General features: G+C 44.3%; 1 protein-coding gene across 1 annotated transcript; it reads left to right on the top strand.

Annotated features, from left to right (window-relative positions):
• Window positions 1-4,887: 4,887 nt before the first annotated feature.
• Window positions 4,888-22,991, top strand: nol4la (nucleolar protein 4-like a; the record flags this gene model as incomplete). The annotated part of the gene is made up of 11 exons (XM_079226318.1): window positions 4,888-5,229; window positions 13,452-13,607; window positions 15,340-15,451; window positions 16,699-16,808; window positions 19,111-19,252; window positions 20,021-20,313; window positions 20,427-20,612; window positions 21,112-21,300; window positions 21,410-21,526; window positions 21,680-21,869; window positions 22,774-22,991. 11 exons carry the CDS (start codon window positions 4,888-4,890, stop codon window positions 22,989-22,991), a joined length of 2,055 nt encoding a protein of 684 aa, XP_079082444.1.
• Window positions 22,992-23,578: the final 587 nt, after the last annotated feature.

The raw sequence follows: 23,578 nt of genomic DNA, 5'->3' as shown, positions 1-23,578 counted from the left end.
GTTGAATGATTATTTCAATTTAATGTTCACAATAAAAATTACAAAACGTTTTTTCTTTTTTACAATTAGATATAAAATACCGCAGTATAAAAACAATAGGAAGAAGAAGGAAAACATCCAATATTTGTATTTAACCTGCAGAAGAAGAAATGAAAAATCACATTTCAAAAGACATTTTTCAAAGTAAAACTTAAATATATTGTTGTATTGTGACGTATATTTTTTCTTCTTCTTATTGTCAGTGTGTAAAACACTTTGAATGGCACTAATCTGTATGAAAGATGTTATACACATTCAGTTTCACTGACTGATTGATTACAATGGACGTGAATGGAAAATATTGGAAAATTATACAAAATATAATCCACAGACCTCATTGTGGACAGTTTTCATACAAACAATTTAGTTTTATAATAAAGAAATATAATCATTGAAGACTATTGAAAATTGTGGATATATTGACAATTTGGAAAGATATTTTAGCGGTTGAGTCTTTAAAATGTCCTTTTTCAATACTAAAAACACCTTGCAATGATGAAAAAAAAACAATACAAAACAAAAATAATGAAATTCACTTAAATAAATGTAATAACTAAAATTACTTTTTTTTATGGATATCCCAAAATGGGAAAATATGTTTTTCTGTGATTTCGGTGAACCTACAAAAAGACACATTATAACATTCAAATCATATCTCGAATATTACAACACAGACAAAGAAACCATGCAGTTAACTGAAAGATACATGTGTGTCACTGATGTTGTTGTCTCACGTCGGACAGGTCCGGTTCAGGATGGGTGACACAAAGGAGGAGCAGTTTTCATCTTCACCAACAGGAGGCAGTAGTGATCAAATTGTCACTCATACTTAATCCCACTCTGAGATCCACATGAGGCTGAGGAGGGTGAGTTTGTCACCCTCACCGAGACTGATTCACCATCACGGCCTGGCTCTCATGCTCTTATTCAGTCTCACAGTTCTGTGTCACTGTCTGTCTCTCTGTTCACTCTGCACGTGTCCCTTTAAGCTCTGTTTCCATTGTTTCACCTCCTCTTAGACAGACTTTGTTTGTTTAAAATATTTTCTCTTTACTGATTTCTGCAGACATCTTCTTTTTTAGAAGTGTAAATACTCCCGAAGAAATGTTTTTTTGAGTGTCGCTGGTGAGTGACACCTTCAGTTAAATTAACTTAACTCACCAAGAGTTGATGCACTTAACTTGCATTTTGTGCAACTTGATACTTCTTCTGCACTTTTTTTCCTAGTGCCTAATATTGTACTTTAAAAAGTGCTTTGCAGATTAAGATGTCACATACAAAACATGTGAAAAACATTATTTTGATTAAACTACCCAACGACATATGAAGTAAAAAAAAAGAAGATTCATACATGACAGTTTTAACATTAAAATGCGTTTTACATGTTATTGGATCTTCATAATATTTTATAATACAGTTGAAATATAGGGTACTTTTACAGAAAAGTACTCAGCAGATCCAGATAAGTGAATGTTTATTCTAGTCTAGCTAATATAGTATACAAATCATGTTTTGTCTAAAACCAAAAAACCCATGAGCCTCGACCACAGTTGCTATGGAGAAGAAGTTAAATTCAAAGTACTTTATCATATTTGCTGAATTCATCAAAAATCCACTCAGTAATTACAATTAAAAGTTATTTAAGATGCAGATTAAAAATTGTCTTCACAGCGCAATTGTTAGCAGTTTGCGACAGAAATTTAAACTCTGATGTTTTTTTTGTTGCCAAAATGCACCCTGAGAGTTGTGGTTGTCTTCTTCCCTGAATTCTTTATGCCTTCTTTGCTTTTTTTTATATCAAAGAACTAGGTATCTTCTGGGCGAGCTTCATGCTGTAGAAGTGCTTCATCTATGAGTTCCATAACGTCGTCTGTGGAAAGTCTTATGTGACGTTTATTTCTGGAACAAGGGGTGGCAGAAATACGTCCTCCCACTTCACAACTCTATTTACTCAGACTTTAGAAAGTTCCCCAGAGCCAGAAGACTTCATACTCTCAGGCTGAGTATACTGTTATAACTTGTATGGGGAATGCCCCTTTAAGAAAAGGATTTGATTACCTCTTCCACCACTAGATACTTGCACACTTGCTTGGTATCCAGATGATCCAGAGGTGAGTCGGGTGCAGGTCAGAGTAAGTAAGCAGACGGATGTGAAGCTGCTGTCATGAGTCTCTAGAGACTGTCATGAGTCTCTAAGTGAGGGGTTGTATTTTGGAGAGTGGGGTATCTCAGTTTGAGAGCGGCCTTGCTGTGGCCCTCCAGGACAGGAGTTGTCCACCTCGTGTGAAAGGAAAGCGCTCAGTGGGGGATTGTGAGCGTAATTACAGCAGTTTGGCCTCATTAGGAGGGAGGAGGCGTGACCCTGCCTACAGGTCTGACAGCTGAAACGCATGCATGGCGGCGCTGAGCGATGATCTCAGGGATCGGTGCATCACAGGAGAACAATCTGAATCCTGTGGTGTATGTTTTGTCCAGTGGTGGAAGAAGTAGTCAGATCCTGTACTTGAGTTAAGTAGTGAAAGTACCTTGCAAAGAATACTCACCTGGTTAGTAAGTAACACTGCATTCAAAATGTTATCTTACTACAAATCAGTCCAATGTTCATAAAGAATCAAAAGTTGAATTAGCCTCTGTGAGTGTTATATGTTGTCACTCAGTGATTCCCAACCTGGGGGTCGGGATCCCTAAATGGGTCCCAGAATGAATCCGAGGGGCCACCAAATGATTAAAGGGTTATTTCGAAGAAAAAAAAAGGGTTCCAGAAATGTGTTTACATTTTCTTTCTGTTAACCTAGTGTGTGTTTTTCTTGATACTTTTCCTCAGCCTCTAAAAGTCTCTTTCAATATGACAAAGCCAAGAAGAAGAAATCTCGTAGGTTACAAATTGACCAATTGGTTGTTGTGACCCCATGCTAGTGTTATTATAATCTTTATTACTGTTGTGTTGTTTATAGTTGTACAAAACAGTGTGTATCACTTTAAGACCTGCAAACAATCTGTTACAAATAGTGGGTTTAAAAAGAGCTTCAGTAGATTATAACAGTTCAAAACCACATTCAGCCCAACTGTAATATAAAAGATAACACTAAAACTGGGTCAAAACAACCGTCCTCTCCGGTGGATGCTGGGTAACCTAATGTTGCTTTGGTGCTTGACACAAATTGGGGTCAGTATGACATGAAGTTCACGATTAGCCTTTTTAAGGGGTCACAAACTTGAAGTTGTCTTTTGTTTTGTCATTTCCATCTTTTTTTTAAACTAAACAAACGCTTTTAAAAAAAAGAGCTGTGGATGGGGAGCCCTGCAGCTCATCCTGCATGCAGGCCAGTCCAGAGAGAAGAAACAAAACCAAATGATGAAATGAAATGAAATAGCATGCAAAGGAACACACACGCACGCACACACACACACGCACACACGCACACACGTGTGTTCAGTCGATCTGTTTGTCGTTCAGTCGGGGTGGGGCTTTTTTGTGTGTCCGGCATGCCGTTGTCTGAGTCAGGATGGAGAGATGAGGATGGGGCATCCCACTCACCCTCTGCACGGCCGGAGACACTGCTGCTGTCATGGCAACAGCAGCAGTCACCACCGCCAGCATGGGCCTATAATGCACAGACCAGGAGGAGTCACACACACACACACACACACACACACACACACACACACACACACACACACACACACACACACACACACACACACACACAATGAGAGCACGACACACACAGGACACCCAGATCCTAAATATGTGCAGTTTGTCGATTCTTCATGAGTGGAAGTGACATTTTTTTTTTTTACTGGGACAGATGTGCTATAATTTAAATCACCCTCAAGAGAAACTTACTTTCTCAAATTATTGGTTTACAGCACCAAAGCACACACATCCACAATGAGTAGAATAAAGAAAAATGTTACATGTGGACATTTCAAAGATCTTTTTTGTGTTTTTTTTTTAGGTTTTTTACTTATCCACACATCTTTGGCCTCTGCAAAAAAAAAAAAGTGTTGTATATTTGAAAGGAAATTGTGAAATCCATGTTTTCTAGCATATTCTTCAGATAGCATCAAATATGTTCTGCCCCCACCCTCCCTCACCTTCCACGTCTTCAAATCGGACATTTTCTCTCTGCGTCTAGGCAACATCTCGCTATTTCACTATGTCACCAGTGCGATGCAGATATGACTGTGTTTTATTTGCGGGATAGCAAGAGCAGACAGTGCCAACGCGATTCGCATTCAAACAGGTGTGAGGAGCCGAAACAATCCCAGGTGGCGCATGTTGATCGGATATGTGGCCACACATAGGAGCACATTGTGTGCATGTCTGCGCTTTTTTTAAAGGGTTGAGCAACCCGCATCCGAGAATAGTGTTGGCTGTTAAAAAGTAGGTCGATAGGAACTGAAAGCGACGGTTGTTTCCATGCTTTCGTCTGTGTTCTTTGTTGTTAAGCGAGGACTGTGGCTTTTTTTTCAGAGCCTACCATTTAGTGAAGAGCGTTTTACGCACAGGTGGGAGATACCCGCTCAGCGTGCTGTAGGACAGCCCCCCTCTCTGCTCCTCAGCGGATGATGTGAGGAAGTGACATTTTTCACCGCTGCGGTTCGGGACAGCACTGCTCCGCTGCAAACAGGTGTGCTGCCGTCCGGGTCACTTTTGCTGGGAAACAACAGAGAGGCAGCGTCCCAAACCCGGAACCAAGCCTCCTTTACACGGGACAGCCGGGGACCTGAGGAGAATCCACCCGGTCAAGTCTTTATTAGCCTGGGCTGTTTGAACGGGTTCAGGCAGAGAGAAAGAGAGAGGGAGGGAGAGAGAGAGGGAGAGCGAGAGAGCGAGAGAGAGCGATGGCAACGAGAAAGGCGTGCGTGGATGCGCCCAAAAGGAGCCGGAGTCCGGTCGTGTTGGAGGCGGAGATGTTCAGTGAATTTCAGGACTGGTGTCTCCGGACTTATGGAGACTCCGGTAAAACAAAGACCGTCACCCGGCGAAAATATAACAAAATCATGCAGACACTGTTGCAGAACGAGGAGTCGGATGGCGTGTATATCGACAACAGCCACATCAACGCCAAATTCAAATTTTGGGTGAAGTCTAAAGGATTTCAGGTCGGGACCAACGTGTTGGGAGAGCACAACAAGAAGGGAGCTCCGGGGAAACCCGTCCTATATGTCCCGGTCAAGACAACGGTAAAGTGTGTGTGTGTATGTGTGTGTCTCTGTGTGTGCACGTGTGTGCGTGTGGAACAGAGAGAACGTGCGTGTCCACGCGCACAGATGTCCCATTGCCGCCTACAAGTTATCCTTATATCAGGCTGCACGCATGCACCTGTCATGTGAAATAAAAGGACAACTTATAATCTTTTGTCGTCCCGGCTCGCCCTCGTCTTTCTTGATAAAGCTTCACTTTGTCCACATCCCAACCGGAGCAGCCCTACTCTCATCCCTTGCTGCCATAGCAACGCCGGTTGCCTTCTGGCAATTGCAATTGTGAAAGGTATCGGCTATCATGCATAGCCATCTCGCCAGTGAGGGTGAAGTCCTGTCAGCGGCACGCTCTCGGGTGCAAAGCGTGAGATAATTGACTATTGACAACATTTAGTTAGAACCGTGCTGTTCAGGGTCTCGTGCCGCCCGATGTGGTCGCGATGCTGTGCGCGCGCGCGTGGATGCAACGGCATGTTCGTGGGTCGGGTAGCCCATGTCAGGGTACTCCGCTGTGTGATGGGCTACAGGGCACTAACGTCGACTATAAGATCATGTCTGATTCACCTTTCTGCTGAGCGCTCAGCAGCTTTGATTGTAAGCGATTCATCAAATGAGGCGCGCGCTCACTGTCCCATCTTAAACCGAGCAGACCGGACTGTGTCGCGTGCGTCGCCAAGATTAGTTAGAGAGAGAACAAAGATGGGGGTACTACTCAATACTCAAAAATCTGCCTTTTTTTCACAGAAATGTCAGTGCGCGGCACACAGCCCGAGCCTCTGTGTTCGCACCCCACTTCTCATTGTCCTGGGCGGGATGCGGATCGGCTCGCAGGCACTCGTTGCTCTGGCAACACCTGTGTAGTCCAGGATAGTCTGCCTCTGCCGCATTTTTTTTATATTGTACGTTAAGACGTTAAGCTCCCATAAAGCCCATTTAAGACTGCGTTTGCAAAAGAAACATTTTCAAATTAATTTGATGGAGTGTGGTAGCTGTGCGTAATTGGTGACCACGTGAGGGGCTGTGGCGGAAACAAAAGGGTCTGATTGGGACTGATAGCGACATACGCCCACAGTTGGTGCTCAGACTTCTTCTACGTGTCTCTGGATGATGGGGTGAGATATTTATGCATTACTGAGGCTTCAGGTGTGTTCAGGGTGAAAGCACACATTCTTCTTTTAGATACACATGGTGAACTGTCAGCAGTGCCCCAGTAGCTCTCTTTGTGCATGTGCACACACACAGCACACACACCATATCTCTGTATGGTGTTTTGGCCTGCTGTGCCAGAAAGGAGAGAACCACCATTTTAAATAAGCGTCTTTAGGGAATAATCTTCCCTCCACCCGCCCTGCTGGGACAAAAGTCTCTGTGGACCTCACAGAGCAGAAACACATTTTCTGGTAACAAATGTTGGCCCCAATTACAGACGGGATACTTAGATTTTGGTTTGAATAGCACTGATCCCTCCACAGGTGTTATACCTGTGAATGTACAATTTAGATTAAGGCCAACTGCCTTTACAAAACCCCTCTAATCTCCACTCAATATTATGTTTCCCTCTGGGCAAGAGGGCAGGTGTGATCTGTCTCCGCAGGTGCAGATGGGGCCTGAAATGTGTTGTTGATTAGCTTTTGTCTGTGGCTCTTGTCCTTTCTGGTCTATATACATTCTTTTATGTCCTCGTGTCCAATATATATTCTAGCATCCTCCAGGTGAGCCTGTTTTCTCTGTGAGTGAGGCCCACGCAATAATATATAATTCTCTGAGGTCTGTTTAAACCATTTGGGAGGACAGAAAAAGTGTAGCTGAGTCTTTATTGGAGTGCACACACTTAGCTAATATCACAAGGAAAGGGAAATCATCCCCCTGACTCAGCTCCACTTGAGACATTCAAACAACAAACAAAACATCAGCCAACACAAGCTGCTTCTAATGATGAGTCAGAGGCAACAAATCCACCTATTCAAATGCATCTGACTGTATTAGAAAGCAGAGTTTTTCATTCACTGTTCGTGGGCTTTATAAATAGGCCGTCCTGGGCCAGTGGAAAAGTGACACACGAGCAGACGCACACACACACACACACACACACACACACACACACACACACACACACACACACACACACACACACACACACACACACACAATGGTCACTGGCTCCTCGTACGGCTGCAGGGCCGGGGGCGTGTCTCTGGAGCTCCAGCATTGGTAGCCCTGCTGCAGCTGCTCCCAGGGTGTGCCAAGTTTCTGTATGGGGGCAGGCATGGGGCTAAATGACAGGAGGCTGGGTGGGGGTAGGGATGACGGAGGCTGATGTGCAGACAGAGAAGGTCTCTTCTTCTGATGCATACAAGGCTGCTTCAGTGTGTGACGGGACAGAAAGGCCGGGCACAGTGTAGCACACGCTCAGTGTAGATGCCTCCTTTTCAAGCGGGACACAGAATCATGTTCTTTCTGTATTTCCTCTGTTCATCTCTGTCCTCCCAGCTCGTGATGTCTGCACAACTCCGTGCTCAGAGAATCCAGGAGCCCTCGGTGTGGAAATGCAACCTCGTTTAGCTCCCATTATGTCTTGATTAGAGGAACGGTACAGAGGAGGAGGAGGGGAACGGGACCAGAAACAGGCTCAGAGATGCAGCACGCTCTCTGAGCACACACACTTTCTCCAGATGAGGGGAGTCAGAGTGCAGCCACTTTTCAAAAGACACGCTTAAACGCCCCATGCGTTTCCTTTTCGGCTGACATGAGCATTGTACTGACAATCTTAAAGTACTGTGAGCTGTTGCTTTTTGTTGCCATGCCAACTGAAATCTGTAAATATCTTTGTTCGTCTCACAACTAGTTTGGTGGACACACACACACACATGCACACTCACACACACACGTAACTGTTCAGAAACATGTCACACGATGTTCAAAAGTTAAAGTTGAATTGTTCCTTGTGGGGCAGCTGCAAAATATGGAGACATTCAACATCAGCCGGTGTCATTCTTTATATTTTAACTTGTACAATTGGTCCAAAACATTAATTCATAACACGAATCAGACCAAAAACAAATACGTGTCCCAAAACTAAAACGTTTAACAGACGCTCAGAAAATGAATTGGCAACGAGGGCTGCAACCAACAATTTATTGTCCAGCTGTCAATTTTTTTCTCATTCTAGTCTATAACATCTTAGAATGCAGTGATTAATGTCCATCACGATTTGTCAAGGCTTAAGGTAATGCTTTAAGTGAAAAGATATTCAATATAATATTACAGAAGACAAAAGGTAACAGAAATATCGATATGTTAAGAAGCCAGAAGCAAAGGAATTTGCCAATTTTTATGAAAAAAAGTCTCAAAATAATCAATTGTTTATCAAAATGGTTGCAGATTGTTTTCTACCAATCAATTCAACCATAATAATAAGCATTCAGACGTTTTTTCAAGCAAAATTACAAAACATTTTTGGTTTGAGCCTCTCAATCGTTTGCTGCTTTTCTTTGTTATGTGATCTAATGATTGTAGTATTGTAATGATAATATATTTGGGTTTGATTATATAACATAAAGGATCTAAAGATGCCAACTCAATATGGGAGGTTATAATGGGCATTTTTCAGTATAATCTAATATTTTATCAACACAATTATTCATCGATTAATTGAGAAAATGATCAGCCTCAAAGTGACAGGACGGGATAAAATGAAACAGGATTGAGAATTTCTGAAAAGAGGATTTAATAATGCTATCAATTTGCAAAATAGAGGTTTGTCTCGGGACGTCCTCTCCTCGTGTAGAAATCAGAAACCACTATTCCTAATCTGTGTCTTTGAAAAAAATCGTCCCTAAATGTTTGTGCTTCTCCGCCAGACGGGAAGAGGAACATCATCATTATTATCTGATTAATTAGTCCACGTTTCCCCTGAGAGGCCCTCTTTTGTGGAAGGGCCACAGAGTCAAAAGAATACTGGCCCTATTATTCAAGAGCATTTGCATTAATGCTATTTTTGCATAGAGAATCTCCGGTGCTTTTGTTCCTCGTTGTTTTTTGTCTCGTCCGTCTCTGGCAGCGCTTATTAGGGGGCAACGCATTCACACTCAAAACGGCAAACGCTCACCACCCCAAACAGGAATCACGAGTTGTTCCAGCTACAGCTGGATTGAGCAGAATGTACCTGTGTGAGGCGGTGATGGACTTCTTTGTTCCTTAAACTGAGACTTTACGTCCATGTTGTGTTACTATGACTTACTGTAAATGGGTGATGGAAACTGTACTGCACGTATGTGGTAGTTTGAGTGTGCGCTCGTACAAAGAGGGGGTCGCTGATCGCATGCTCTGTGTTTCCTCCCTTCAGCACCCTCTCTGTTGCCATGGAGAGACCGTTCTTTGCTTTCCCATAGGAGGAGAAATTAACACCATTTTTAACTGGCCCGGGGGCCTCCCCCCCTGTGTGGGAGATAGTCTGAGTTCGGCTCCACACACACACACACACACACACACACACACACACACACGCACACACATACACACACACACACGCACACGCACACACGCACACACTTTAAGACGGCAATAATCTTCCTACCACACCGCTACTGTCATTCTTAATACCTTTGCCAGGCCAACATTTAACGAAGTGGGACAGTATGATAATAGCTTTAAAATGGACTCTGTGATGATGTGTGTGCGAGTCATTTGCATCCCATTTTGAGTCAGCGATTGGAACGTCAACAGTGCTCGTCTGCCGGCGCTGGTGGGACTCTCTGTGTCTCCGGCTCGCTGGGATATTGTGGATGTCACACACTCCAATAATGTTCATCATGGAGGCAGCCGGGAGAGGAACACACACACACGCACACACACACACACACACACACACACACACACGCACACACACACACACACACACACACACACACACACACGCACACACACACACACACACACACACACACACACACACACACACACACACGAGGGGTAGAGCCTGTAATGTGGATTTAATGACAGGGCTTCATGAATTTAGAAAAGAGAGGATGATGACGATGATGATGATGTAGAAAATAAAAGAAATAGAAGGCGACAGGGTTTTATTAAATATTTGGGGCACTTTGGAGGTAATAGTTTCTTTTATCTTAGTTTTCCTGTCATGAATCTTTATCTTGCACCTGGAGCGCACACACACACACACACACACACACACACACACATACACACACACACACACACACACACACACACACACACACACACACACACACATACATAAGAAACAAGGATTGTACCATTCACATGTCCATTAGCAGCTACAGGAGGAGATGGGGCTGTAAAAGATGACCTGTTGTCACATCGGCAGTGAGATAATCTGAGTCATAAGTGGTGTTGACACAGCCATCTTTACTCCCTACTTGCCAGGTACAGACACACACTCACACACACACAATCACACACACATACACACACATATAGAAAGTACCTGAACACATCACACACCCTGTTGCTGTAACTTAAGCTACTTATTGTGCAGCGACCCAACAAAATAAAACACCCTCCTCATGTTTTGCTTGACTTTCAAAGTTGAAGCAAAATTTCTGCCTTTGATATTTTTGCACTCATTCACCCGTGAGTTAAATTCCTTGTGTGGTGCATCTCTTTTATCTTTGCCGGCCCATCTTTGTGACCCAGCTGCTTCCCGTGAACCTCCCCTCCTCCTCCTGCTCCATCACCTCCTCCTCCTGACCTGCCTGTGTGCAGGACTGCTCCTCTCTCCCCTCTCTGCTACAGTGTGTGTGTGTGTGTGTGTGTGTGTGTGTGTGTGTGTGTGTGTGTGTGTGTGTGTGTGTGTGTGTGTGTGTGCACGTGTGTGTGTGACTGCCAGCGGGGGTGGGGGCAGCCGACTCAACCCCTCCAGTCTCCTAGCAACAGAGCGGTTTGGTGCGGGACGGGGAGACGACGAGCAGGGGATGGGGGCTGGTTGTACAGTGGCTGGGGAGAGCAAAGTCCTACGGGATTAGAAAGACAGAGAGAAGGAGGAGAAGGAGGTCGAGGAGTTTTTGCGGTGTTGTTGGCGATTAGGGATGCTGACATGTCTCCTTTGCTCCAGGAAAACGGCTCGCTGCTGATGAGACCAAATATCTACGGCGCTGTTCAACAGCTGTTCTCCTCTGAGATGTTTCAGCTACAAGCTCTGCCCGGTAGACATGTGCTGCACTTAAACACACAGTACGCTCACAAATGCACACACACACACAAACTCAAAGCATGTTGTGTTTTGAGGTGAATGTTTAACTCCCTGTTGACTTGTGTTTGGAAACTTAAGAGCTTATCTAAGCAGAGGCGTCCGAGAAGGCCTTCAGGTAGCTGGAGTTATTGCTTGCAAGTTCACTCACTATTTTGATGATCTATCAATCGTTTGAGATGTTTTTTCAAGCAAAAATGAGACTTCTCAAATGTGTATTTTCTCTGTTTTGCATCACTTTAAACTGAATATGTGTTTTCTTTGACTGTCTGCCAGACTAAAAAGATATTTGAAGAGGGCTTTGGGAAATGGTGAAGGGCACTCTATCGTCCAAGCAATTCTCAAGATTTTTTTTTTTACAATGAAGATAGTAGTTACAGCCTGACACAGAGCAGACTTCAGCAGCATTAACTGAGCTAACTATGAGGCACAACACCAGTAGGTTGCAATATAATGCATGTGTGCGCCTTTAGGGTGGATTTCCGGTTGAACACACTCCCAGCTGAATATCCGGTGTGTGTATGTTGGATATTTTGTTGGGGTAGAATCCAGTGGAGGATGCAGCAGCGGTGTGGGTACACTGCACACCCCACAGTTGTATGAGATTATCTAAATCCAGCGTGAATGGACCTGACACCATTGTCCCGAGCAGCAGCAGCAGCAGCAGCAGCGGCAGTGGCGGCGGCGGCGGTGGTGGTGGTGATGTCACCGGGGGAATGATGATGATACCTCCAAGTGCGATAGATTACAGCTGTGATGATGAGGTGGAGGGTTGCTATTATTTCATTTATTATCATTACATTTAGCCCATGCTGACAGGGGAGAGAGTGGCTGGAAGGAGCGAGGGGAGAGAGGGCCGGATTAAAACAAACCCGCTCTGTGAGCTGGTTTTAGTTGCCATGGCAACGATCATTACCTCGCACTTGGGAGAGCAGGAGCAAGAAGAGGAGGAGGAGGGGGGAAGAAAGAAAGAGAGAGAGAAAGAAAGAAAGACAGGACGGAGAGGTAGGGGATGAAGACATGGAGGAGAGACAGGAGGGGGGACGCAGTTGCGGGAAAATGGAAAAATTAAACGTCAATCCCAGGAACTGTGCAGAAATGTCAAAGAGAGGAGACGAGGGGGGCGGGAGTGTGATTCTTCGATGCCAGGGGGACAACTTTCTGAACTCCAGACCCTCCTATCACTCAAGCAAGAAAAGATCACTCTCCACCTAGAACCCATCTCCAGAAAATGTCAGAGCTTTGTTTAATATCTGCGTGGAAGAGCTGCACACAAAAAAACTAATTAAATGCCCCAAACCATTTATTTTTTTCCATTCAATGCTTGCTGGGACACTTTAAAAATACCAGCAGGTGCATAACATTAAGATAAGATCTGGTGGAAAATGTAAAGTGTTTGTCGGGATTGAAGGGATGAGAGAGTTACTTGGAAGAAGATGGAGGCAGAAAGGAGAAGAAAGCCCCATGTGGTGCCGCGGATGGAGGCCGTTGTCCTGGCGATTCCCCATCTATGGCGTGTCACATGACCCTTTGCCCAGCACACCTGCCCGAGAGAAATCAGTGGCAGTTTCTATGGCGACAGGGTCAGCAGTATACGGGAGGCGGGATGGGCTGCCAGAGGTTGCAGTAGGAGGGACTGTTAGTCTTGTGCAGTGTCGACGGTGTTATTTTTAAACATCGCGGAGACGAGGTGATGGCTGCCGACCCAGCCGGGCCGAGACTTCTCCACCGGAGAGAGACGTTCAAAGACAGAATGACAAGAGAGGTTGTTCCAGTGCTGGTTAGGACACCTTGTACAGATCGGTAACCACCTGACCCATGGCTCATGTGACTCAAAGATCCTGCACACATCACATGGCTGCAGGACGCTCCACCTGCAACTATATTACATGATACTTAGACGATACACACATGTCATCTCTGCAAGCCCGAGGCGGGACATTAAACTGAACTCCAGTCTCTGTCTGTGTTTTAGTGCTCAGATGGGAATTCGGCCCAAGACAACTCCTCCCTGAAACGTGTGGCTGTGGTGGAAGACTTCTTCGACATCATCTATGCCATGCATGTGGAGATGGGCGCCGATCCGGGAAGAGCACCCAAACATGCAGGTCAAAAGAAGACCTACAAAGCGGTGGGTACATCCAAGCAGGTGAAGCAAAAGGAAAGATTGTCTGTACACTGACATTTGAAAACATTTTATAATGAAAAACATCCATGTCAACAATAAACAGGCTTCAGTTTAACCCACAAACACAAGATTAAGAGTCTACAGCCTGGCTGCTCGGTGACGCTGTGCGTATAGGGGCAGTGGTGCTTTGAGATAACTGTCAGCGTGATAACATGCTCACAGTGACAATCAACTTGTTGATATATGTGTTTATGTTTTATAGATATGTCAGTAGGATTCACCCTCTGGAGGACCATGAATAATTGTACAAAATGTCATGGCAATCCATTCAAGAGTTGTATTTCAGTCAGGACTAAGCCACATATAGTCATATATAGTTTGTTACTTTGTCTGTAAATACATTTTTTTTGGGAAGTGTTCAAATTACAGCGTGCAGACAACAGCTCCTTTTCCTTTGTGTGAAAAGTGTCCCATGCACAGTTAGTTAAAAAAAAAAATCCCAGTTGGATTATTTGATTTGAAAGAAGTTGGCCCAAAAGTCTGCGTTCTTGAGGGGAGGCAAGCCTTCTGGAGCCTGGCGGAAGATCTGTTAAATGTAGACCTCAAAGATGTTTCTTAGTCTGTGAAAAGACAACAAGCTATATATATATATATATATATATATATATATATATATATATATATATATATATATATATATATATATGTCTTAGCTCAGGCAACATAATGTATTACATCAAGAGTTACCAAGGGAACAAGTAACCACCTATACCAGAATAACAAAGTGCTAATGGTGCTAAAGAGTTTTATGGTGCCGCATGATGGATGTCTCGAGAACAAAGGCAGTCAGAAATATGAGTTTATGTTGCAAACGGAGGTATGGTTTCGGGTCGGGTGGTGTCCTGACAGAACGAGGGGCTTTGTATGCAGCTCTTGGTGCAGTGTTGAGGAGGTGTGGGGGGTGTTAGCAGGACTCTGGTACCCCCCCTCAGGAATTGGAAAAAATAATCATAGAGCCTTTTCCTCTTGCCCTGTGGAGAGGTCCTGTCACGTCTCATAGAGTGTACCCTTTTGAGGAGGCAGCATCACTGGGGCAGGGCATAATATGGAACTGTCACTGTGGCCTTCTGGGAGGTGCACGGTCCTCTGGGTGGCCTTTCCCTCTCAGCTGCCTCAAGGGGCCGGGAGGGTAGGGGTGGGGCCATGAGGGTAGAGGTGGGGGGGTTGGGTGGGCAAAGGGAACGGGGAGCTGTGGTGATGGTGGGCCGGTGGGGGTGGGCACCCCTGCTGCCTCTCCATGGTCACGTGAAGGTCGCATTTTACAGGGAAACGCCAGAGGGGGTGAGGAGGGCAGGGTGGCATAGCAGTGGAGACAAACAGAGAGGGAAGGCTGAGCATGAGAAAGAGGTGTAGATATGAGTCGACTGCACCTGAGAGAGCAGGAAGAGAAAGATGACTAACGCTGATTGTTTTGTAGATTGTCAAAGCAGAAATACACACAGCTGGAATTAGGCCACTGGAAGGCACGTGAAATTGCCTAAAGGGAGGATTCCTCCTCATGCCACATCCAGATGACACATTATCACTGACCCCAAACTTTCACACATGCACAGTACAAAAAAACACACACAAAATAAAACCCCTGCACACACAGTTTGAGATCACAGCCTGGGCCATAACTGCTGCCATTTTTGATGCTATAACCCAGTCTCCTCTGCTCACTCCCCCGGCACAGATAGCAGAGACCTACGCCTTCCTGCCCAGAGAGGCGGTGACTCGGTTCCTAATGAGCTGTGGAGAGTGTCAAAAGAGGATGCACATCAATCCCAGCACTGCAGAGTTCAAAGGTAATAGCACACATCTGACCTGTGGAGGGCTCGCTAATTCCGGAGACATCATTAACTGATATGGTATTTTTGAGATCAACCTTTAAGAGCGTAAAGCGCAGATCCTTTGACATATACTGACATGGAAGAATGGTTAATTACAATGCTGCAATGCATGCTGGGGTGGTAGAAACCAATCAATCTTCTTCTTACAAGAGCCAGACATTAACGTTGTAGGATTTTGTGAAATAATGTCATCATAAGATTCATGGAAATATTTATTTATTATTATTTATTTATTATCACATAAGAAAAGAGGTGAGTTCTCTGTTGTCCTGTCAGACACTAAATATGAGCTGGTGGGATTTTAGGTATTTATACTTGGATTAATAAAACATAGTGTATATATCCATCACCGGCATGCTGTAACAAAGACCCAAGAGGACCACATCTCTGGGATTGTATATACACATTAAAATGATCACAGAGTCCCTCTAGTGGCTGGTATGGAGACTGCAGACAGCTCTCAAACACTTTGTTGTGATGTCAGAGCAGGCTGCTGCTTGGATTTCCACCCATTGCAGTATAGTTAGTTATTATAGAGCAGAGCTTTCATACTGTGATGGGACTACAGGAAGTTAATTACTGCAGTATGTCCTGCTGATAGGGCCTACAATCTGCACGGAAAAACGACACCCCTTCTCGTTGTCAGAGCTCAATCAAATTATGAACCCTATTATATATTCTGTTCGTGTTTCAGAATCAGGGTGACTTACTTTCCGAGGATTTATTTTCTCTGATGCTCATCACATAATAACATAAATATTCCTGGTTTGAAATCAGCTGTTAAACAGCTGATCCACTGAAGGTAGGAAATCCACGGCCCGGCACTGCTGGTAACAGATAATTTGGCATGCATTTGTTGGACCCAATTTAAAGTATGGAGGTGATTTTAGTTTAAATTGGTAAAGTAACCAAATATGTTAGATAAACTCAGTGTAGTAAAAAAGTACAATGTTAGAAATAGTAGAAAATATAAAAGTAGAAATATAAAGTAGCATAAAAAAGAAATACTCAATTAAAGTACCTTAAAATTGTACTTAAACACAAGTACAAGTGCATACAAGTTGAGTACTTAGTTACTTTCTTAAATCATCGTCCTGGATCTATGTTTTTTCGATCATGAATTATTATTATTTGATTTAATTATTATCTATTAGTTTGTATATCTTTTGTGATTTGCCTGTTTTTTTTGCTCTCTTTGTCAGAAAATGACAGGCCCACCTCGCTGGTCCCGGACCTCATTGATTACAACATGCCTCTCACTGCCACCTACCTGAAACAAATGAAGCTGCAGTGCATGACGGCCACTGAAAGGGTAAGTTCCTATTTTTTACAAAAGGGCACAGAAACATGTGTCCTGATGGGATTGATTAGAAAATCAATCACTATTAACGTCTCCTTTACACCATGTTTGTATTTGTATTGACTGCACACATCCTCCGGTTAATGTTCTTTTTAGTCTCACAGAGGCTGTGGGGAGAAACACTTAGTGCAAGCAGAAGAAGACATCCTTCCTCTAAACTTTAAAGTCCATATTAAGCATGTAGAGCAGTCCTCCTGCTGGGGGGAGGAGCTCAGTGTGAAATGAGGATTAGTAAATCATCTGCCTGACGTCATGTGTGAGACCACTCCCATGTGTGGCTGTGACAGAAACACTCAGAAACCACTGTCACTAAAGTGCAGAGAGCGCTGCTTGATGATGATAATGTAGAACCTCACTCACGCATAATTAGGATTATCCGGAACAATGACCCAGACTGTGATTTGCGGGTGAGTACAAATTAACAAATGCTCAAAGTGTTGGTCACATCTGTGTGCAAACGGAGAATGAGCAGGGCCAATGATTCAATAATTAACCACCACAGAGGGTTATCTCAAGTGGTGTAGGAGACTTGTAGTGATTTGTTCCATATCTCTGCTGCTCCGGTTCAGAGAATGGTTGAGAATGCAGCAGGTTGGTTCTGTTGACAATGTGTGAGTTTGTGTGCTGCCAACTGTTGTTTTGCAGAACTTTTGTGATTGTTGCAGTGCAACTCCGCCTTTCTCTTTCACAAATGGTAAAGAAAGAAATTATACATGGTGACAAAAACATGCCTCGTATTTGTTTTCTATCCTTTTTCAACCAAACATTCTCCCAGTTTTACAACTTAGTGGGACCATTTAGATTAAATACACGCATAGTTGTGAAATGACAACTAAAATAGGCTCTGCAACTAGTGAGTGTTGGTCCTTAAAACATCCGAAAACAGACGCCAATAAAAATGTCATCTCATGATTGTTTGTTCTGTCCATACAATAGTTAAAAAAAAACACAATTATGTATTGTACTGTAGAATACAAGACAAAGAAAAACAGCAAACATGAGAAGCTGGAATCACTGAATGTTTGACATTTTTACTTAAAAAATACAAGGAATAGATCATCAAAAGAATATTTTGTGGTGATCAACGTCTCGTAAGTTTATTCTATAAGTACATTATTTGCTAACTCTTTTTCAGAAAAAACCCTTTCAGAAGTACATCCCCAGACTTTATGAATTACATATTTTCCTACAGCTTAGACATTAATGACGCTTGAAGCGGTGTAATTAAAGACTCCCTCTCGTGGCTCTCTCTCTCCCTTTAATGCCACATTGCTCACTTGGTACCTAATGAAGTTGTCACTGAGCATTTTGGTCCTCCTCAGAACCTTTACAGAGGAGCAGATGCATAAGAGTTGAATGCTGTGTGTGTGCTCGAGTGGCAGAAATGAAACGGCGAGATGATATTTCCCATCACACAGTCGTAGTTTTGCTCCTCTTTCTGCCAGCTGAGAGAGGAGAAGTCACTCATTTGTGTTAGCACGATGTAAACTTGCTGCTTGCTGCTCTGAAATGTGCTCATGGATGTTAGCAGGTATCTCATTTATATAGTTTGAAGCCAAAGCTCCGGACAGCTTTTGAATAGTTTGTGAGATTATTCCGCTATCCTTTGCTAATCCTTACCCTCATGGTTTACTCATATTTATGTTACGCTATAACAAGCATCCTTAGGGTCTCTACGTAACTGAGTTAAAAATAGCAGCGCTCCAAGAAACATAACAGGGAGCCTCCTGCATTTTTTTGAGCCAGACTTTGTCACGTTCTGCTTAGATTTAAATCAAGAAAATGTAATGAATGTACTGCACATTGAAAGTGTTATTGGTTGTGTGTGTTCCTCCTGAAGATGTTTCAATGCAGTGATAGGGGATTGATTCTCAGTGTAAATGTAAAGCTCAGCTGAAGCTAATCAGCCCTATGACATAGCTCAGTGGAGGCATAAAGAGGGAATGTCATGCTAAAACACAGGAATGTATCCACTTAATTTGTGCTTTGAAATGCATTTTTTTTCCCAGAACGAAGACTGTGGAGATTGTTCCCCATCAACAAGGGATTTCCTTGTGACTTGTCTGGACAGCAGGATAAATTATACCAATAGTAAAACGCCAGTATTGCTTTAGAATAAACAAAAAGTGTGAACCCTAAGATGAAAAAAGACACAATGAATGTTTCTTCTCCTTCTCTTTTTCTCGACGGGACGAATGGGAAACGAAACAATCTTTCTCTCCCCGTCTCACCGCCTCTGCCTTTCTACCCTCAGGATGACAGTTCGGTGAGCAGCGAGGACATGAACGGCGTTGAGCCGACCTGGGTCGCCGCTGAGCCGCCACCAGTGCCTGAGCCCAGTCCACCAAACGGAGAGAGAGTCAGCAACCCGACAGCCCCCATTAAAGTAGAGGATGGTAAAACATCGCTAACTGTTGACATCTTGTAGTTACTGGCTTGATGGGGTTATATCTGCTTTTGCTCCTTTTTAGTTTTATTTACATCTGTAATCTGAAGGGTTATTCGCTACATGAGAAGGGTACAGATTGAGGATGCACAGGAAACAGCTTGCCTTGTTCTTAGTGGACTAATCCACATAAATCCACTCTTACAGGGGGTGGGACACCACCACATCCCGAATCCATTTGGCACACCTCTCTCTCAGGGTACAGGGTTTAGAGAAGTAGGACAAAGGCCAATATTAACCTCCACAGATTATGCACCACCATAGAAAAATACATTGAAACGGAGAATGACTGTATCCTTGTGAACTAGGTGTGCATGTGATGCGTGTAAAAATCCTCACAATAAAATCAGTACATGCCATAATGTGGGTTAAAAACCTGTAATTTGCACACACCAGGAAGTGAAGGCTCCCTTCCCCCATCAGTCCCTCCTCATCCTCATCTCGTTCTCTCTTTGCTGTTAGAATTGAGAAGATTCCCCTCTTCTCCCCTAACTTTTATTTATCTTGACAGTTGACCCCAATACCCACTTCCCTAACAGTTCCAGAAAGCACAACATGAGGCATGAAGTCCCATCCCCCTGTAGTCACACACCCACTCTGTTGTTATCCGAGACAGGAATAGTGCCCATTGTAGTAAACAAACTCACATGAATGCAAAAGGATGACAAACATCCGCACAGCTCATCGCTGCATCTTCTGCTGCTTCCCTTTCTGCCAGATGACGTCTCCTCGGAGAGCGGCAGTGCCAACGGACTGCCGGCCCTGACCTCCCCTGAGGCGCTGGCGGTGGGTGGGAACCCCCCAGATGGTGGGGCCCCTTACGGGGAGGTGACGGAGAACGGGCTGAGCGCTCCCCTGGACTTCAGCACCACCTCGCCCTCGTCCACCTCTGAGGATCAGCAGCCGGTCAATCTGAGCGACAGACTGCTGCCGGCGGGGAGCTCGTCCCCGAACTCTTACCCCGCAGACCCCAACAGGAAGTACCCCATCAAATCAGAGTACAACAACAAGGTAAGAACAGAAACATGACTTTGTCTTGAGAAAAGCACTTGAGAAAAGTGCAGCTCTTGAGTCTAATCTGAAATGATGTGTGTGTTTTTGGTGCATTTCTGTGTGTTTTTCAGTCCCCTCCTTACAGCTCCGGGAGCTATGACTCTGTGAAAACTGAACTGAGCATGAGCGCTGAGGACTTGACCTCTGGTCGGGCACAGATAATCGACGACGACGATGACGATCACGACGACCACGACGACAGTGACAAGATCAATGACGCTGAGGGCATGGATCCTGAGAGACTCAAAGCCTTCAATGTAAGTAACCTGTCGAAATGGTGAGAATACAAATCAGTCCTGGTGGATATCACCCAGCTTTGCTGTATTACTGTTATTATAAGTATATTGTACTTAGAAATATAAAAGAATTCTCATATCCTGACTTAATATACGCACATACTCAATGCTGCCTATTTATTCTGTGAAAAGCACCATCTGTGCATTTCTAAATCTAATGGAAACAAATACAGTAGAGTTGCAGAGAAATGCAACCATGAGTGAATAAGCAAACACTAGAAATATTGTCCTGAATATGAGCAATGATTCAATTTCCACCGCTCCCGTTTTCATCACCTCCCCCTCCCTCTTTATCCTCTCCTCTTCCACTCTACCTCTGATGCTCCCCCATCCCCTGCCTTCCCTTTCCTCTCTTTTGTTTTCGACTCTCACACCCCTCTCTCCACCCGGCTCCCCCACTCCATTTTTTTCTGCTCTATATCCCCTCTCACCCCTCCCCCTCTCTCTCTGTCTCTGTCAGATGTTTGTGCGTCTGTTCGTGGATGAGAATCTGGACCGCATGGTGCCCATCTCCAAACAGCCCAAGGAGAAGATCCAAGCCATCATCGAGTCCTGCAGCCGCCAGTTCCCGGAGTTTCAGGAGCGCTCCCGCAAGCGCATCCGCACCTACCTCAAATCATGCCGCCGTATGAAAAAGGGTGGTTTTGAGGTACAAAAGTGCCTTCAGCTAAAAATGTTGTCGGTATTAATCCAACATATGATCATGAATCCCAATAAATACAGGGTTTCACATTTCATAATGTGCAAAAATCTTGCAGATACGACCAACACCTCCTCACCTCACCTCTGCCATGGCTGAGAACATCCTCGCTGCCGCCTGCGAGAACGAAACCCGAAACGCTGCAAAGAGGATGCGGCTCGATGTCTACCAAGCGGTAAATGTCTTGGCAGTTGGTGTTTGTGAATTTGCTCAGCAGGGATTTTTTTTGGGAAATGTGCTCGCACGGCTATGCATCATTAACGCCAAACTGCACGACACAAACTACGAGATCCTGCCCCAAAAACTGAAAACATTTAATTTCTCATAGGACGAACCGGCCTCTGTCGACACGACCAACTCGAGGGACCCGGCCTCTGTGGCCCCGTCAGGGTTCACCATCTCCAGCGCAGCTTTTGCCCAAGACCAGCTCTACACCAACGGAGGCCTCAACTACAACCTGCGGGGATACGGGACAGTCGGCAGCAACCAGCAGAACTCTGGTGCCGCACACACCAACGGTGAGGAGCTTTTCCAACCACACAACGAGGCTTGAAGAGGAATTATTAATGCTGTGAGAGGATATTCAGCTCATTGCCCCTTTTAATAAAGGGTTGGTTCACACAATTTACAACAATGCAAACACTTTTTCTAATTTAAGTCTCCACCTCAAAGACTCCACTGTGATGTGATTGCTGCCTTCAAGCTCCTGGTTACGACACAGGAAGTCACAATATGGTTATAGCGTTTCAGTTGGGAGAACACCGCTGCTAGGCAACGGCAACATGCACGCCAAAAAACACAGAGGCTCACAATTTAACAAGCTAGTGAGTGAGTAATGTTATGCAGGGAGAACAAAGGCACAATGGAAAGATGAGGCCATTGGAATATCGACATTTTTCTCAGACAAATATAATTCTGAATAAAACTAAAATTACAATATATCGATCTCCATCCACTGAAAAAAAACCTGTACGTTGAGAGCACAATGAATAAAATGATCCCCTGACTTTTCTTCTAGCGTCATCATCAGGTCAATTTTTTTATTCGTCTAATACTATGCTACAAAATACAGGACTTGCTAAACTATTCCCAACACTCACAGCGGTACTGGATGGAGGATGTGGTAAACATCACTATCTTAGCACTGCTATCGTGAGCATGTTGGCACGAGTAATTTAAGTTAACTAAGCTTTCAAGGCATTTCTTAAAATCAGCATTGTCTGATATTTGCCTTAATTGCAAAGTCAGCGTGCACAAATCTAATTTTCTCAGAGATATTAAGGTCCACTTTAATGCATCTCTGAAATACTAGAATAGTTTTTTGATACCTCGACAAAATTAAATGGCCCTTTTGTTCATGTCCCCTGCTGTATCTCTAATATTGCATATTGTTTTCTTTAACCATCACGATTCTGTCCGCAGGTCCCACAGATCTGAGTATGAAGTCAGTTGGCCCGAACTCCACCTCCGCCAGCGGCAACAGTCACGGTCAAGGAGGCGGTGGCGGCGGCGCTTCGGCTCAGCTCAGCCACCCGGAGGTCACGGCGGTGAGGCAGCTCATCGCAGGGTACCGGGAGTCTGCCGCCTTCCTGCTCCGCTCAGCGGACGAGCTGGAAAACCTGATCCTGCAGCAGAACTGAGTCCGAGCCAAACCTCCTCCCAGCCTGTCCATCTCTGTCGCCCTCAGTCACACATCTCCGGGCAGACATTCACACAAAGACTCAAATGTATACGAGTGATACTGCAGCGCACAGTGGGTCCTGTAGGTACGGTACCTTTACTTATTCCCACGTGTTTATGTGTTTGGAGGGGCAAGAACATATCACGGGCTGACAAATGTTTATTTATGCATTTGGTTCCCTTTGACCTTAGTGCCCTGTTATCTGTAGCCATTCATCCCATTCAGTTAATTTTAACCCTTCAACCTCCATTCGTCTCAGGAAGCGATGATCTATGTGAAAGCGTTGGTGCACAGGGGAGAACCAGAACCTTAAATTAGCTGTGACCATGATGCCACATTGGCTCGTTTATGCAGATGTTTGGACAAATGAATAGTTGAATGGCAGCGATTTAGTATCATAACCTTGTTTCTATTTTTACACAGACCTAGAATATGCTGTACAGTGGCATGATCTGATTGGGTCGTCTGAATCGAGTCATTTCTAAACGATAATTCTCTCCAAATTCACATCTGTCTCATGGAAAGTTTGGAGCATTGCTTTCTGAA

The sequence above is a fragment of the Taurulus bubalis genome (genome assembly GCF_910589615.1).
Source record: "Taurulus bubalis genome assembly, chromosome: 11".
Classification (NCBI taxonomy): Eukaryota; Metazoa; Chordata; class Actinopteri; order Perciformes; family Cottidae; genus Taurulus; species Taurulus bubalis.
Note: the sequence above shows the minus strand (reverse complement) of the source record. Positions and strands in the feature narration are given on the sequence as shown.